Source organism: Brassica napus, chromosome C8 (assembly GCF_020379485.1).
Source record: "Brassica napus cultivar Da-Ae chromosome C8, Da-Ae, whole genome shotgun sequence".
NCBI classification, from domain to species: Eukaryota; Viridiplantae; Streptophyta; class Magnoliopsida; order Brassicales; family Brassicaceae; genus Brassica; species Brassica napus.
This window is the reverse complement of record NC_063451.1, coordinates 6,864,662-6,881,312: the sequence shown is the minus strand read 5'-3', so window position 1 is coordinate 6,881,312 and position 16,651 is coordinate 6,864,662. Positions and strand designations below refer to the sequence as shown.

Here is a 16,651-nt window from a genome sequence, read left to right as displayed (position 1 = left end):
CGTATTCTACTGCTCGGAGAGGAAAAAGTAAAGTTGTCAGTGATGTGTGTGGCAACAAAGAGGATAATTTTGCTAGACTATCATTTTACATGTACATGTTAGAAAGGATGAATCATGGTACCATTATATCTAAAATAATCCTTCATATGGAATATCTCTTTTATGTAGTCATCAAACATGAAACGTCCCCATTTCATAGAGCCAGATCATCAACCACCCGGGGAATAAAAATCTGAATGTGGCTTCCAACTTTTGACCTTCATGTTATGATTGTAGCCAAAAAGTAAAAAAAAAAACGCTATCAAAAGTCGTTCATTTGTACCATCAGACTTCATCCTCGTAATGTACTCTTCCACATCCATCAATGCCACTTTTAGTTTTTTCAATCAGTCTTCTTTTTCTTTGATTATTTTATGAAAGTAGTTCTTCACAAACATCATGCTCCTACCACTATTTAAGTTTTATAGATATTTGTGACAATATAAACTTGAGAAGAAGTCATGTTCCCTGATGGAGTATAATGGGAACTCCATCCATCCCAAACAAAGCTTGTTGGCCTTTATTCGTTATGATTGTGTAGATTACCATAATCATCAATAACATCACCTTTCTAGTTGGGAAACAAACCATGTGGAATAAGTGATTAAACGGGGTTGTGGGGGGGGGGGGGGGGGGGGGGGGGGTTGATCCTGAAACTCCTTCTTCTATGATTCCTCAAAATTTTCAATGATGCTCATGAATCTGTGTTGGTGGTCCCTTGCTTTAATTTTATAAGACTTCCCATAATAAGTTGGTTTGAAGAAAAAAGGAAAAATACACTAATATTAAACTATAGTTGTACGAGCTTTACTAGTTATACAATACAATTGTACTAGCCACACTAGTCATATTTGATCTAAAGATACAATATACAGTTGTACCAGTTAAACTAGTTAAACACATTCTACTTGTATTAGTTACACTAGTTAAACTCTTCTACTTGTATTAGTTATACAAGTTAAACTCTTCTAATTGTACCGGTTATACTAGTTAAATTTGTTTTAGTTGTACTAGCTGAACACTTTTAGTTGAACTCATTATAAATGTACTGGAAATTCTTATAGTTGTACCAATTATACTAGTTGAACTCATTTTAGTTTTATTACTTGCACTAGTTATACCGATCATATTTGAAGTAGTTATACTAGTTACACACATTGTAGTTCTATTAGTTATACAAGTCATACTATTACAACTTTCCCTTAGTTTTTTTAGTTGCATTAATCCTAGTTTCATTACTTAAACTAGTTATATGGCTTCTAGTTGGACTAGTTGTCCACATCCTAATTGTGCTAGTTAAACAACTTAAATTCCTCCTATTTTACTAGTTGAATAACTTAAACTCGTAGTTCTACTCGTTGTATTCAAAATAGTTCTACTAATTCTACTACAACCACAAAATGTCATAGTACCCTATTATAACAATCAAACCATTTTCAAGATTTTTACCGTCGTTTCGTCTTGTGTTTTATCCTCTGCATGAGGTGTGCTTGAGCTGGTATACCCGGTTTCCTTTTTTTTCAAGTAGCTCCAGAGAAAGAATTTCTGTCGAATATCCTAAAAGAAAAATACGTTGATGTGGCTGATGTGACACAACACGGCAGACCGTCCCTATATTTCTTGCTCATTGGGAGATGTTGTGGAATGCATCAGTGGTGCCTCAGTTTCTCTTTCTTGGTCATGGTTCAACTGACAAGTCCTCTTTTTTAGAAGTGACGACAAACCTCCATCATATCCACCATCTTATCTCTCTTCGTCTTTCCAACGACTCCCTCTTCTTCGTTGAAATTTCTTTATTTTTCTTTGGATCTCAATGATAAACTGTTAAGATTTTGGATTTTTTATTTAAAAGAGACCATGAATGAAAAGGGTCAAAAATAATTGTGTGGTGTTGCGTTTGATATTTGAGGATTTATATTAGAAACAAGGTCAAATTTTGGGTCAGAATATGGACATAACTGACTATATTTGTAAATTACTAAATTTTAGAGTTTATGATATTTTACCTTTTTCCTGATTCAAATTTAAATGTTCAAACAAAAAATAAAAATGCCTTTATCGAATGATCTCATGCCTTTGAAGACCAAACAATGAATAAGTATTTAAATAATGAAAAAATATTCCTCGAGTCAATCTTCCATTTTCCATTTGCACTCTAGGCCACATTGTGCTTGAGGCACACATTTGGCTTATTCAAAGACATAATTTCCCTTCCTCTAGAAAAATCAATTTTCCATACCAAACCACACCAAACAATACTAAACCAATTTAAACTATCTATCCAACGAAAGCTACGAAATATCTCGAAACTTAACCATAATCCCGCCTATAACAAAAAAAGAGATCCCCTTTTCCCACCGCAAAAAGGTGCAACCCTAAAATCGCAATCGAAAACAAAATCGACTACATCTACTTCTCTAAAACTCTACTTTCTAGCGAATCCATTCCTCTCCTTCTGATTTCCTCTGTTAAGGCTAAGCGGAGATCCCGTAGATCCAGCGCAACCGACATGCAAGGTGAGTTCTTTTCTATATCCCAAATTCCATTTTCTTTTTGAAAGTTTCAACCGATTATCTATGTTTTCTAAGATTCCGACATGAATCTGTAATACTTTCGGTCCCCTCCCCCACAAATGAATCTCTTTCTCAACCATAAAACGACGTGGCAGACCAACGGCTCCCACTGAGGTTGTTCGCTACGGACAGGTTTCCTTCTGCACAATGTAGTCTAAACATATAATCGAAGCCAGACATCCTTTCGTTCATCAGATATGTGCTTCGTGAAACCCCAAAGTAAGAGCTTCTTGTTTTGGGAAGCTATCCTGTTTCTTGTAAAATGATTCACTCATTCCTCACTCGTCAGCTCTTCTGCAACGACAAGCAAAGGGTCCATCTTCGGTGGTAATCCACTCAGATTTAGCCTACAAAAATTTGGGACTGTAATAGGCCTACAATGCGGCGAGTTTCCCGTGAACTGGGATCACTTCGAGAAAGAACGGAGAGTAGCTCACTAAGAACGTTATTGGAGAAAGCTCATAGGCAAACAGAAGGTCACGACAATCGATGACATACGAAACAGGCTTGAGACAGAACATAACGTGCCAAGTTTGGTAAAGCTCCGCCTAACCTTGATTTTGATTGTCGATGGTGTTCTTATTGCTCACAAACAAAAGGCCCGCCCAACTCTGAAATATGTGAGGATGGTTGAAAACGTCAACACGTTCCTTGAGTTCCGTGGGGGCAGAGAGTCGTTCCTTAAGACCATCATCACATGCATGAAACCTCCACTGTTTGCCCTCGTAAATGTGAAGACCCTATTGGCACACTAGTTCGCCAACTTAAGCAATATTCATTCAGACTAAAAGGATTCCCGCTTGTTAAACCAAAACTCCTGCTAAACCAAAACTCTTGACCAAGATCCCAGCTCCATTTATTGACTTGGACGATCCTTATCTTCCAAATCACCCTTCCACCAATCTCATTGACACACTACTAGTAGAAGATGAGCCTAATGTGAGATCTTTTTACGCTTTATACTCTTCACATTTACTGTTATTAATATTACATCTTAACTCTTACACATTTGCATTTTTCAACTATTGGTTACACCTATTATACCCATCGAAAGCAAACCACAGCCTGGTTGGGGGTTGTGGCCAGATGTTGTTACAAATGACTGTATTGGATATATGGAACAATTTATCGCCGATCAACACTAATTCACGAAGAACCAATGGCCAGGTGAAGATACTTCCGAGCCACTCATTATTCTCCCATCTGTGAATGACAAACATGTTCAGAGTAGGAAAACTCAAAAACCAAAACCCACTGTTCCAAAGAGAATAATCAAGATAAAATGGGTTATCAAGAAAATCTCTTCAAGCAAAAAGTAGAGACGTTTCAATAACTATTTCAACCGAACCACTACGTCTAACTCCTCAAACGCACAACTATTGGAAATGGTTTATGATCTCTCAACCAAAGTAGCTAACCTGGAATTTGGGAAAAACCAACTGCGTAAGATGCTTAGAAAGAGAAAAACATCCCACCACCAAGGGCACTCAACCTTTACGAAGCTCCTTCGCCATTAGAAGAAAATAGGAAGATCTAAGAGTATGATTAACCCGGGGTTCTTAGGATGAGGTTCTTAACGGAAGTTAAGAAACTGTTTCTTAACTTTTAACTAAAAAAAGCTAAGAACCGGTTCTTAAATAAGGACTTTAAGAATCGGTTCTTAGTTTTTTTAGTTAAAAGTTAAGAAACAGTTTATTAACTTCCGCTAAGAACCCCACTCTAAGAACCCCGGGTTAATCATGGTCTCACAAATCGTGTCAAACTGAACCGGCCAACATTAGCACTGATCTCCCACCAACTACTGTAAGCTTTCATTCAATCTTCAACAAACACCTAGTTCTTTAAAAAATGTGTGCTAAGCCATATGAACCGTGGCAGATGCCTTCTCATGTGTAGGAAGATGACCCATCATTCCAATCACCAATCACAAGCCAATACGCCATTCAACATTATAAGTCTTTATATTATTTTAATATTTTATTATTATATAATATCTTTTATAAAAACTGTACTTATTCGTACCTTAAAATAATAAATAGAGTATATCTAGTTGTATAAAATAAAATAAATACGCAAGAAGCTCTAGAAGCAATGACGCAAGCAGTGACGTAAGCAATGACGCAAGCAGTGACGTAAGCAATGACGCAATAACGATGTCGGCACCATTAGATGGAAGACACGTGTACTCAACCAATGAATCAACGCCACAAATCAAGCTTATCAAGCAAGCCTCTTCGCCTATAAATACACAAGCTATGGAGACGAAGGAGGCATCAGAAGTTCTCCGAAGCCCTCTCGCTCTAAAAAATATTCTCACTCTAAAAATCTCTGCTCTCACCCCCTTTGTAATACTCTCTACTTATTGTAAGTTCCCAAAAATTTGTAATCAAAATCTCGATATTAATAAAACAAAAATTTTATTCAGTTTACGCTTTCAAAATACAAAGTCCAGTGAATCTAGTCCTTAGATTCTAGCAACCCGAATCCAAGAAACTCTGACTAACCGTTAATACCATAAAAAGTTAATACGGTTTGACAGCAGTATCGGGGAAAACTTTGTACTTTTCTGGTATCAGGCTAAAACGATCGATTTTTTAAGAAAAGGTTTTTACACGATTTTCTAAAAACAGTTTTCGAAATTAAATTCTACTCTCTAAACCTAAAGCTCACCTTATTCGAGTCAGGCGCTGTTTAGTTACGTTCCCGGTAGTAAGTCCTAAGAAGGCAGCGAAACCGTTGGTAAGTTCTAGTTGCGTCAAACCCGAGACCGGTAAGTTTTTTAAGTTTAGTATGTACATGAATTAGATTTCGATGGCATCATCCTTTAGAAATCTGTTTAAACCTAAACAAGCATCTACATCTAAATCAACAGTTAATTCAAGAGAAATTATAACAAAAATTTCTTCTTTAAACAATGAATTATCCAAAAATCATTTACCACATATTAACCCTGAACAAATATATCAAATTGGAACATTTGATTTTAAATCAGCTTATTCAATAAAAGAACATGAACAAAATCTATCTCTTCAACATGAATTTGAGGAAATTAAATTATTATCATCACTAGCCTTAGATAAATATAAACAAAAAGAATTTAATTACATTCATTTTGGACTTATCCAAATAGCTCTTAAACCTTTATCAATAACTGGAATAGATCAACTTGTATTAATGCTTCTACGAGATAAAACGTTACTAAAATTTGAAGATTCACTTCTCGGAGTAGTACAAACGAATCTATGCAATGGAGCTGTATATTTCAATTGTGTACCTGATTTTCAAGTAAGTCTTCATGATCAAACAATTCTCAATACTTTGGTGTTAAATATTCATTTACCAGAATTAAAATTTCAAAATGAAAGACATGGATACTTAGTACTCTATCGAATTTATTTCAAACAAACAAACTCTGAATTTAATCCAAAATGTTTATTACAAGATGATAAAGGACAAACAACTATATTATCTGTACATAGCAAAGATACATCTGTATCTACTTATGCACCTAAGCAACTAAATTGGAATGAAATTACTATCTCAGAACAATGGAAAATAAGCGATTCTCAACCACTTAGAAATTTTGAACAAAGAAATATTCAAAAAATAATTGAACAACGAGATGGTAAAATATTATTACAATTTGGATCATATAAAGAACCTATTCCACCTAGAATAAGTTCATACCATTCAAGAAGTTCATTTTCTGAATTTAGACCAACATATTCTGAATTCCAGGCTAGACAATCTAGTGCTGATTCAGAAGTTGAAAGTTCAAAACCCAATCAAGAAAATTTAGTAAAATTCGAAACACCTATTGCGGAACCTGAAAGAAAATCTTATCCAACGTCCCCAACTCCATCCGACTTCCAATCAATAAATGTCATCAATAAAGAATTTAAAATAAATAAAAATTTCCTAAAAGAAGAATTTTATTCAATAACAAATGAAGAAAAACGAAACTGGTATTTTAATAAATATAATAAAGAACAGACAATAGAATTTAGAGAAAAATGGTACGAATTTATACAAGAAAAAGAAATTAATATACCATTCTTTACATGACTAGAATTATATTTAACCAACAAAAAAAATAAATTATCCATTTAAAGAATTTAATACAAATATTAGTCTATTAAAAGTATGGGAAAAAACAGATGGCAATAAAACAAAATCAATTCATCCGCCGTTAACAGATATAAAAATAGAAACTTCTCAAAGGAGAATAATAGCAACCCCTTTCAAAACATGAGCCAATTTAAACAACAATGAGACAGCATCTAAAGCAGAAATAAAAGAAATTTATCAACAAAATAATTATTAGTCCCAAATATTACATACGATAGCAAAACAATTAGACCACATAGATAATAAAATAGAAGTTAAAGAACCACAAAACCCCTTCTCTTCAACATCAAAACCATTCATAACAATCCCGAAAACGGATATTAAATTTCAAAACAATGAAGTATTAAAATCAATAGCTAATAGACTAGACAATCTAGACAAAGAAAAAGGAATTAACATCATTGAAGAAGAAGGAGAAAGTAATCAAGATTCAGAATCTGATATTCAAGAAATAAATAAAATAAGAAATAATTTTAGATCAAAGAAACCTTACTACAAAAAATATACTCCACCTGATTTATTATTTGAAGAAAATCAATATAAAACCAGTAATTATACCGGCGACGGTATAAATACTTGAGACTTAGATGGTTTATTAGAATACGAAACATTAAAACTAGTACAAGAAATGACTATGGCTGCTGCAGTCTACAAAGGTAGAGAATTCACAGATAAGCAAGCCTGTGGATTATTAATAACATGATTTAATGGAGCATTAAGATATTAGTGTGATAATTCACTAAGTGAATACGAAAGACAAGCAATAGTAAATCACAAAGAAACAATTATAAAACAAGAAGATGATTTTTATGAAGAAGTAGAAAAAGAAAACGCTGTAGAAGTATTAATCCGTAGTATAACCATGCACTTTATAGGAAATCCAGCAGAAGAACTAGAAAGCAAAAAACTAATATTAACCAACTTAAGATGTCCAACTTTAGGAGACTTCAAATGATATAAAGACGTATTTTTAGCAAATATATTCTTAAGAAACGACTATAATCAACCATTTTGGAAAGAAAGGTTCGTCATGGGACTACCTTCTTTCTTTGCGGAACGAGTAATCAACAAATTAAAGGATTACGCAGGCGGCAAACAATTCGACTGGAATTCTATAACGTACGGTCAACTATTTGCATTTATCAAAAAAGAAGGATTAACAATTTGCCAAGAGCAAAAAGATAAAAAAAAAGAAAGAAATGAAAAATTCAAAATTAAACAAAATATGGGAGAATTTTGTAAGCAATATGGTTACGAAAAACTAAATCCACCTTCTAGACAAAAACATAGACGTAACAAATCTCATAAATATTTTTCAAAAAGAAAACATTATCACAAAGATAAGCAGTTTAATAAAAGAGAACAATATTATTCAAAAAATAAAAAATATAATAAAAAAATACTAATAAACAAAATATAGTTTGTTGGAATTGTAAAAGACCCGGTCACAGGTCTACCGAATGCAAAATGAAGAAAACAATTAATGAAATTTTCTAAGATCAACAAGATATGCAAGAAAAATTTACTAAATTATTAATATCCGAAACATAAACATCTTCTGACAATGAAAGCATTTACTCAATAAACGAAATCGAAGACTCTAATGATTTATCCTCAGAATCTCAAGAGTACTCCGATAATCTATGCATGTGTAAACAAATAAATGTTATAACTAAAAATGATAAACAAATTTTACTAGAAATCATAGATAAAATATAAGACCCAGAGATCAAAAAAGAATATCTATTAAAATTAAAAGAAATTGTTACAAAAGAAGAAAAATTCACTAACCCTGAGACTTATAATCTAAACAGAATACTTGAAAATATCCAACACAAAGTCTATTTAAACAAATTACTACTGGAGAACTACAAACATAAATTAAACAAATAAAGACCCAAATTAGAGAATTACAAACAATTGTTAATCAACAAGCTTTAAAACAATTAGAATTCGATGCTAAATTAGCACTCATCCAAAGCAACAAACCTTCATCCAGTACACCAAACGAAACTCCATTCCAAGAACCATTAAACGTATCTCAAGAAGATTATATTCAAAATATTGAAAAAATCAACTACCAAAAATGGTATATAAAGATAACTCTGCATGTAGGAAAATATTTTAAAACAAACATAATCGCATTCCTAGACACTGGTGCAGACCAAAATTGTATAAGAGAAGGAATTATACCCTCTAAGTATTGTGAAAAAACCTCCGAACGATTAAGCGGAGCTGGAGGAAACAATCTTATAATAAAATATAAACTACTCTGTGCAAAAGTATGCAATAATGAATATTGTTTTAAAAATCAATTTATATTAGTAAAAAATTTGTCACAAGAAGTAATTTTAGGAACCCCATTTGTTACTCAAATTTACCCATTTGAAGCACGCGAAATAGGAGTAACCACTAAAATAATGGGAACCAAATTAACATTTGAATTCTTAAATCCTATAAAACAAAAAGAAGTCCTAGAACTCCAAGAAAATACTATTCAAAAAACTATAAACTTAATAAAAAGTAAAAAAAGTCACATTCAATATTTACAAGAAGAAATTTCTTATAAAAAAATAGAAGAACAACTCCAAACACCTTATGTTCAAAATAAAATTAAAGAAATCGAGAACAAACTAATAGAGCAAGTATGTTCAGATCTTCCCAACGCTTTTTGGGAAAGAAAACAACATACGGTCGAACTACCCTATATAAAAGATTTTAATGAGAAAAATATCCCAACTAAAGCAAGACCTATTCAAATGAATAAAGAATTACTTGAAACATGTAAACAAGAAATAAATGACTTACTTAAAAAGAAATTAATAAGGCCATCAAAATCACCTTGGAGTTGTGCAGCATTTTACGTAAATAACCAAGCTGAAAAAGAACGTGGAGTACCACGATTAGTAATCAATTATAAACCATTAAATGATGTTTTACAATGGATCAGATATCCAATACCAAATAAAAGAGATCTATTAAATCGATTATATGATGCAAAAATATTCTCAAAATTTGACATGAAAAGCGGATTTTGGCAAATACAAATATCCGAAAATGATAAATACAAAACTGCATTCACAGTACCATTTGGACATTACGAATGGAACGTAATGCCCTTTGGATTAAAAAACGCACCAAGTGAATTTCAACATATTATGAATGACATATTCAATAATTATACTAAATTCACAATTGTCTATATAGACGATGTATTAGTTTATTCAAACTCGATCGAACAACATACTAAACATTTAGAAACATTTTTACATACAGTCAAAAAACACGGGTTAGTAATATCAGCAAAGAAAATATCATTATTCCAAACTAAAATAAGATTTTTAGATCATAATATATATCAAGGAACTATAGTCCCTATTGCAAGATCAATAGAATTCGCAATAGAATTCGCCGATAAATTTCCCGATGAATTAAGAGAAAAAACTCAACTTCAAAGATTCTTAGAATGCCTTAATTATGTATCAGACTTCCTTCCAAATGTTAGAAAAACTATTCAACCATTATATCAAAGATTACAAAAAAAATCCTAAACCTTGGACAGGTAAACATACTAGTTTAGTCAAACAGGTCAAACCAAATGTCAAGACCTTACCCTGTCTATCTATCCCACACCCTGAAGCAAATATGATAGTAGAAACAGACGCTTCAGAAGTAGGTTATGGAGGTATTTTTAAGCAAACACCACCCAATCAGACCAAAGAAGCGATAGTTAGGTTCCATTCCGGAGTATGGATAGGACCCCAAACTAAATACTCTACTGTTAAAAAGGAAGTTTTATCAATCGTAAATTGTATTTCAAAGTTCCAAGATGATTTAATAAATAAAAGGTTTTTACTTCGCGTAGATTGCAAATCAGCGAAAGAGATTTTACAAAAAGATGTCAAAAATTTGGTTTCAAAACAAATTTTTGCAAGATGGCAATCAATTTTATCAGTATTTGATTTCGATATTCAATATATAAAAGGAGAAAATAATTATTTACCTGATTTTTTAACTCGTGAATATTTACAGGGAAAACGTAATCAACAGAATATTCAACGTGGCAGATAAAAAGAAAAGACCAATGACAGCCCTCGACTATATCAAAAACCAACCGCGCCTTCAAGACAAACACCTTACTCAAACTACCAACACCTTCTCAGCCCTTGCGAGTTTCCTCCCTTATCATATGCAAAAGCAGCTAGTCCAAATCCTGGCCAAACCTCTTCGAAACAAGCAACTCCTACTCAAAAGTCCGACTACCATACAAAACCCTATTACCACATCCATACAACCCATTTTCCAAAACCAATAACCCTAAAAGAACTCCAAAACTATATCAATCGCGTCTTCTACGAAACAAGCCTATGGACAACACACAATGTAACCAAAAACCAAACCTTCTACGAGTACATTCTAGTAGACTCTATGTCTGCTTCAATTGTACATCATGAAAACCAAAATAACCCAGACCAAATAGACTACTCAACCTGCAAAATTATCTGTGTTGCATCCTACCGAGACCTCGGCTTCACCAACCTCCATACTCAAAAACCCTTCAATACTCCCGGCTTTTACATACTCGGATACACCTACACAGATTACCAAAACGCCTTTTTCTACACATTCTTCCGTAGACCATTCACCCATTCATGGTTTATCCAATTTCAATTCAACTGTCTCAAACTCATACCAAACTGGTTCTACGAATGGTGGTATTATTTTGGTCCAGTTGACCAAATCTACCCAGAACCTATACTCAAAACATCCTTACCATATTACCAAAAACAAACACCTCAACCATCCATTCCAATCTTATCCAAAATAGCCTTCCACATCGACATGGGAATTCCATGGATTTGCAGTTGGCACTTCCACCTTACTCAACTCCAACCCGACATGCCAATGTCTTTAGTCAAGCAATTCTGCGTCAAATGGTGGGACAAATACGACCAAGAAAGATGCTCAATCACCAGTATGCAAAAATTCTTCACCGACAACAGAAATATAGAAAGATCAATCGTTCAGCTATCAAGATCAATTCCGACTGAAGACCAACGTCAACATTCGAGAAAATTAATCCAACAATATGGCCAACATCCTCAGCAACAACGACCAACCAGTTCTACAGGATCAGGCTCTTTTTCTAAATCAAAAGGCAAAAAAGCTGCCTTACAAGAAATATTTCAAGCACTTCAGAAAATGTCAGACGTTTCTGACTCTGAATCTGACGAATTAAACCAACAAGATGAACCTATGCAAGATTCGGAGGATCCATTCGGAGGCCCTTGTGCTCAGGATCCCAACGATATAAAAAAAAAAGTTAAAAATATTGTATAAACTTCGTAAAAAAAAAAAGTTAAAAGTATTGTATAAACTTCGTTTTAGCAATTACTCTAAGGCACGAATGCAGATGTGTTCCCGGTTGTAAGTCCTGAACAAAGGCGATAAATCCGCTGGTAAGCTACTGCAGTGCCAAAGAAAAAATTGGTAAAATGAAATGTACATTCTAGTAGACTCTTTATATTATTTTAATACTTTATTATTATATAATATCTTTTATAAAAACTGTACTTATTCGTACCCTAAAATAATAAATAGAGTGTATCTAGTTGTATAAAATAAAATAAATACGCAAGAAGCTCTAGAAGCACTGACGCAAGGAGTGACGTAAGCAATGACGCAAGCAGTGACGTAAGCAATGACGCAATAACGATGTCGGCACTATTAGATGGAAGACACGTGTACTCAACCAATGAATCAACGCCACAAATCAAGCTTATCAAGCAAGCATCTTCGCCTATAAATACACAAGCTATGGAGACGAAGGAGGCATCAGAAGTTCTCTGAAGCCCTCTCGCTCTAAAAAATATTCTCACTCTAAAAATCTTTGCTCTCACCCCCTTTGTAATACTCTCTACTTATTGTAAGTTCCCAAAAATTTGTAATCAAAATCTCGATATTAATAAAACAAAAATTTTATTCAGTTTACGCTTTCAAAATACAAAGTCCAGCGAATCTTGTCCTTAGATTCTAGCAACCCGAATCCAGGAAACTCTGACTAACCGTTAATACCATAAAAAGTTAATACGGTTTGACAGCAATATCGGGGAAAACTTTGTACTTTTCTGGTATCAGACTAGATTCGCTGGACTTTGTATTTTGAAAGCGTAAACTGGGGGTTGTGGCCAGATGTTGTTACAAATGACTGTATTGGATATATGGAACAATTTATCGCCGATCAACACTAATTCACGAAGAACCAATGGCCAGGTGAAGATACTTCCGAGCCACTCATTATTCTCCCATTTGTGAATGACAAACATGTTCAGAGTAGGAAAACTCAAAAACCAAAACCCACTGTTCCAAAGAGAAAAATCAAGCTAAAAGGGGTTATCAAGAAAATCTCTTCAAGCAAAAAGTAGAGACGTTTCAATAAACATTTCAACCGAACCACTACGTCTAACTCCTCAAACGCACAACTATTGGAAATGGTTTATGATCTCTCAACCAAAGTAGCTAACCTGGAATTTGGGAAAACCAACTGCGTAAGATGCTTAGAAGGAGAAAAACATCCCACCACCAAGGGCACTCAACCTTTACGAAGCTCCTTCGCCATTAGAAGAAAAGAGGAAGATCTAAGAGTATGATTAACCCGAGGTTCTTAGGATGAGGTTCTTAACGGAAGTTAAGAAACTGTTTTTTAACTTTTAACTAAAAAAAGCTAAGAACCGGTTCTTAAATAAGGACTTTAAGAACCGGTTCTTAGCTTTTTTAGTTAAAAGTTAAGAAACAGTTTATTAACTTCCGCTAAGAACCCCACTCTAAGAACCCCGGGTTAATCATGGTCTAACAATTCGTGTCAAACCGAACCAGCCAACATTAGCACTGATCTCCCACCAACTACTGTAAGCTTTCATTCAATCTTCAACAAACACCTAGTTCTTTAAAAAATGTGTGCTAAGCCATATGAACCGTGGCAGATGCCTTCTCATGTGTAGGAAGATGACCCATCATTCCACTCACCAATCACAAGCCAATACGCCATTCAACATTATAAGTCTCTTGACCACAAGTATCCTAACCATAAATCTGTGGACCACAAATCTCATGAGCACAAATCTCCTGAACATACTACTACCCTCAACACCTCTCCTGGCCACAACTCTCCTGACCACAAATTTGTTGACCAAAACTATCCTCACTACACTTCTCTCATACTTACCTCACCTAACCACCAATCACACATCCTCAAATCACACCTCAGCACTTCTCTAGACCGCACATCAGCAGACCCACAACACCAGAGTACAAAGAACCTGTTAAACCCAAACCAGGCCCTTCAGTACACGCACCCCATTCTAGGCAACCATGCTCTGCTACCTATGACAACAGTGCTCATCCTAACAGCCCCATGCACCACCTACTGTTTCAAGGCGTTGAGATCTTCGAGCCCATTGGTCATGACCCCCCATCAAAGGTTAAACCAATATATGACTCGTCCACCCACCATGTTTCTCCTAAACCAGCCCTCTTCCCTTTCCCTCCACAACCAATTACATCGACACCTCTCCCACAAAAAATAGCGGATTTTCTAAACATGATTAATCAGTCAACGCTTCTCATCAACCACCACATCAAAGCTTAACTTAGCACCCAATATGGAGGTTGGCAACATTAAAGTACTGTAATAGACAAAGGAATTTTCATAGGAGCGTGGAATTCTCTCAGGTTGTTTAATTTTTCTTGGCAGGAACAAGAGGTAGAGTCAGGTTTTGTTGAACTCAGTGACTACTCTTCAGCAGAGGATACTCCAATGTATCGACCATCCGATGAAGAAACCCACTTAGCCTCAAAACTCTTCTGCTGCCATGATATCCCATCACTTCACTCATCACTCCCTTTCCCTAGCCCCAGTGGGACCTTTTCTTTGCTACTCTGTCAACACACAAGCAAGTGTAAGTCTTATTATGTTACAAAAATTCTTTTGAATCGTACATAACCTAATTCATGTCATTACAACAGCTTCCATATCACACCTTCAAAATTCGATTTCTCCAAAAACATTCCTATTTGAACTGGCAGAGCCCAAAAAATGGACAACAACCTATGTAAATTCTCCTCAAGTCTCTAAATCCCTGATGTTTTTCGACTAATAACATGGGTACACCTTTTCTTTCGCAGCACATGTAAATACTCATGCATATGCTAGCTGGAAGGTACAGTCCACTTCCACCAGCATAAACTAGCTTTCACTACATCTTATCTATCATCAAAAATACAAGCGAAATTTAGGAGGTTTAGAGCGTGCAAAGACAAATATCGTTTCCATTGGGATAAGTGTTTGACTGATGTGGTTCTCCAAAAAAATGGATGGAAGACGTCTTTACTGTCAACACTCCTATGATATGGGATGGCTCTCACTGGGTGGGTTTGGCCATCAATCTTGACATGTGTTTGGTATAAATACTAAACCATCTTTCCACGTTGTATGTAGATAGGAAAGTTGAGTGGTTCATGGAGTCAGTCCTCATAACACTCCCATATCTCGTCAAGAAGGTTGCTAAACACCAACAAACTCAGTTATGCGGGCTTGATCCTTTCAGTTGGTATTGTGTTCCGGATATCTACTACAACGAAAGGACTGGCGATTGTGGTCCGATCAGTATCAAGTCCTTCGAGATGAACGCACATGGGGACCTTGCACCCCCACATGTTTGGGTTAACAGACGACCTAGTTGACGACATCCATAAACAATACACCTTGGACGTCTACAAGACAATTGTGCTCCTTGCTTACCATTCACCACCTAGCTACTGATAATCCCAAATCTATCTGATCCTTATGTTTTTTTTTGGTTTTACTTTGTCTAAATTTCACTTTTGTCGACAACAATATCTTGCTATGGAATGTTATCAGGTCTTTTAGCTAAATTTAAAACGCTTAATGTGTATTTTTGGAGTAGTAGTGACTATTTTGTAGCTCACAGTCTACTTTGTTATTTATTCTAGATTTTCATCCACATTCAAAACCTGCAGACAACAAGCACATCCAAAAATTAAACTACGAACATCCACACCCACATTTTTAAGCCATTTTTATATTATTTTTTACATGCTAAATTACTAGAATGTTATGGAAAAGTTGGGATATGACTATAATAACATATATTTTTAAACAATTACTAGAATGTTTGTAGACCCCTAGTAAATTACAATTAAGACCCTTGGTTAGTTTTTTAAATTGCGATTATTTTTAAACAATAAATTCATGTCACTAATTACTATATTTACGTCATTAATAACTGTATTTATTCTGATCAAAAGAGAATGAAGACAATGAATCGTCTTTCTAACTAAACTTCATGTGTTGAAAAAAAACTCCACAAGTTTCATCATTCGCCGCTTAAACTCTAATCTTTTGAGTCGATATTGTTGTTTATCGTCCGAAATTCTCTTCTCCGATAACGTCTTCGCCGAAATCGTCTTCTCCGCAAGCGTTTCTATGAAATTGTCTTCGCTGCAATCGCCCGAAATCATCTTCTATACTGAGTTTTTCGAGTGTGTGGCTGAGTTTTAATTTATGTTGTGGCTGACTTACTTTTCTTTTACGGCTGGTTTATATATGCAGTTGTGGTTGAGTTACTTCCCGCCAATCTCAGAAAACCTAGCTATAAGAAGTTTGCATTCCGGGGAGAAAAGGCAAATACATTCCAAAAAACATCCAATTTGGCAATTGTGGGATGTATTCATTTAAGTTTGTTTGTGATTTGATACCCATATTTGGATAATCTAATTTTTGTTTCCAGATCTGAGTGAAAGAGAAGATTGAACAAGAAGAGAATGGAGGAGACGGAAAAAATTGACGGATTCAGCAGAGACGACACAGAGGAGTTCAATGAAGCTTGGAG

At 34.7% G+C, this 16,651-nt stretch overlaps 1 protein-coding gene across 3 annotated transcripts; it reads left to right on the top strand.

Moving 5' to 3' along the window:
* Positions 1-712: 712 nt before the first annotated feature.
* Positions 713-16,339, top strand: LOC111209109. Of its 3 annotated transcripts, XR_007327578.1 has the most exons (3): positions 713-2,555; positions 14,494-15,167; positions 15,238-16,339. XR_007327578.1 is itself a non-coding variant. In XM_022708915.2 (2 exons), exon 2 carries the CDS (start codon positions 11,169-11,171, stop codon positions 12,078-12,080), a length of 912 nt encoding a protein of 303 aa, XP_022564636.2. In that variant the 5' UTR covers positions 713-2,555; positions 10,773-11,168; the 3' UTR covers positions 12,081-12,120. The 3 variants fall into 3 exon arrangements, 1 of the variants encoding a protein (XP_022564636.2); XR_007327577.1 differs by having other exon boundaries at positions 14,494-16,339; XM_022708915.2 differs by lacking the exons at positions 14,494-15,167; positions 15,238-16,339 and adding an exon at positions 10,773-12,120.
* Positions 16,340-16,651: the final 312 nt, after the last annotated feature.

Bases quoted from the DNA above. Each gene is read 5' to 3' on its own strand.
- LOC111209109 (XM_022708915.2), top strand. From the start codon at position 11,169: ATGTCTGCTTCAATTGTACATCATGAAAACCAAAATAACCCAGACCAA.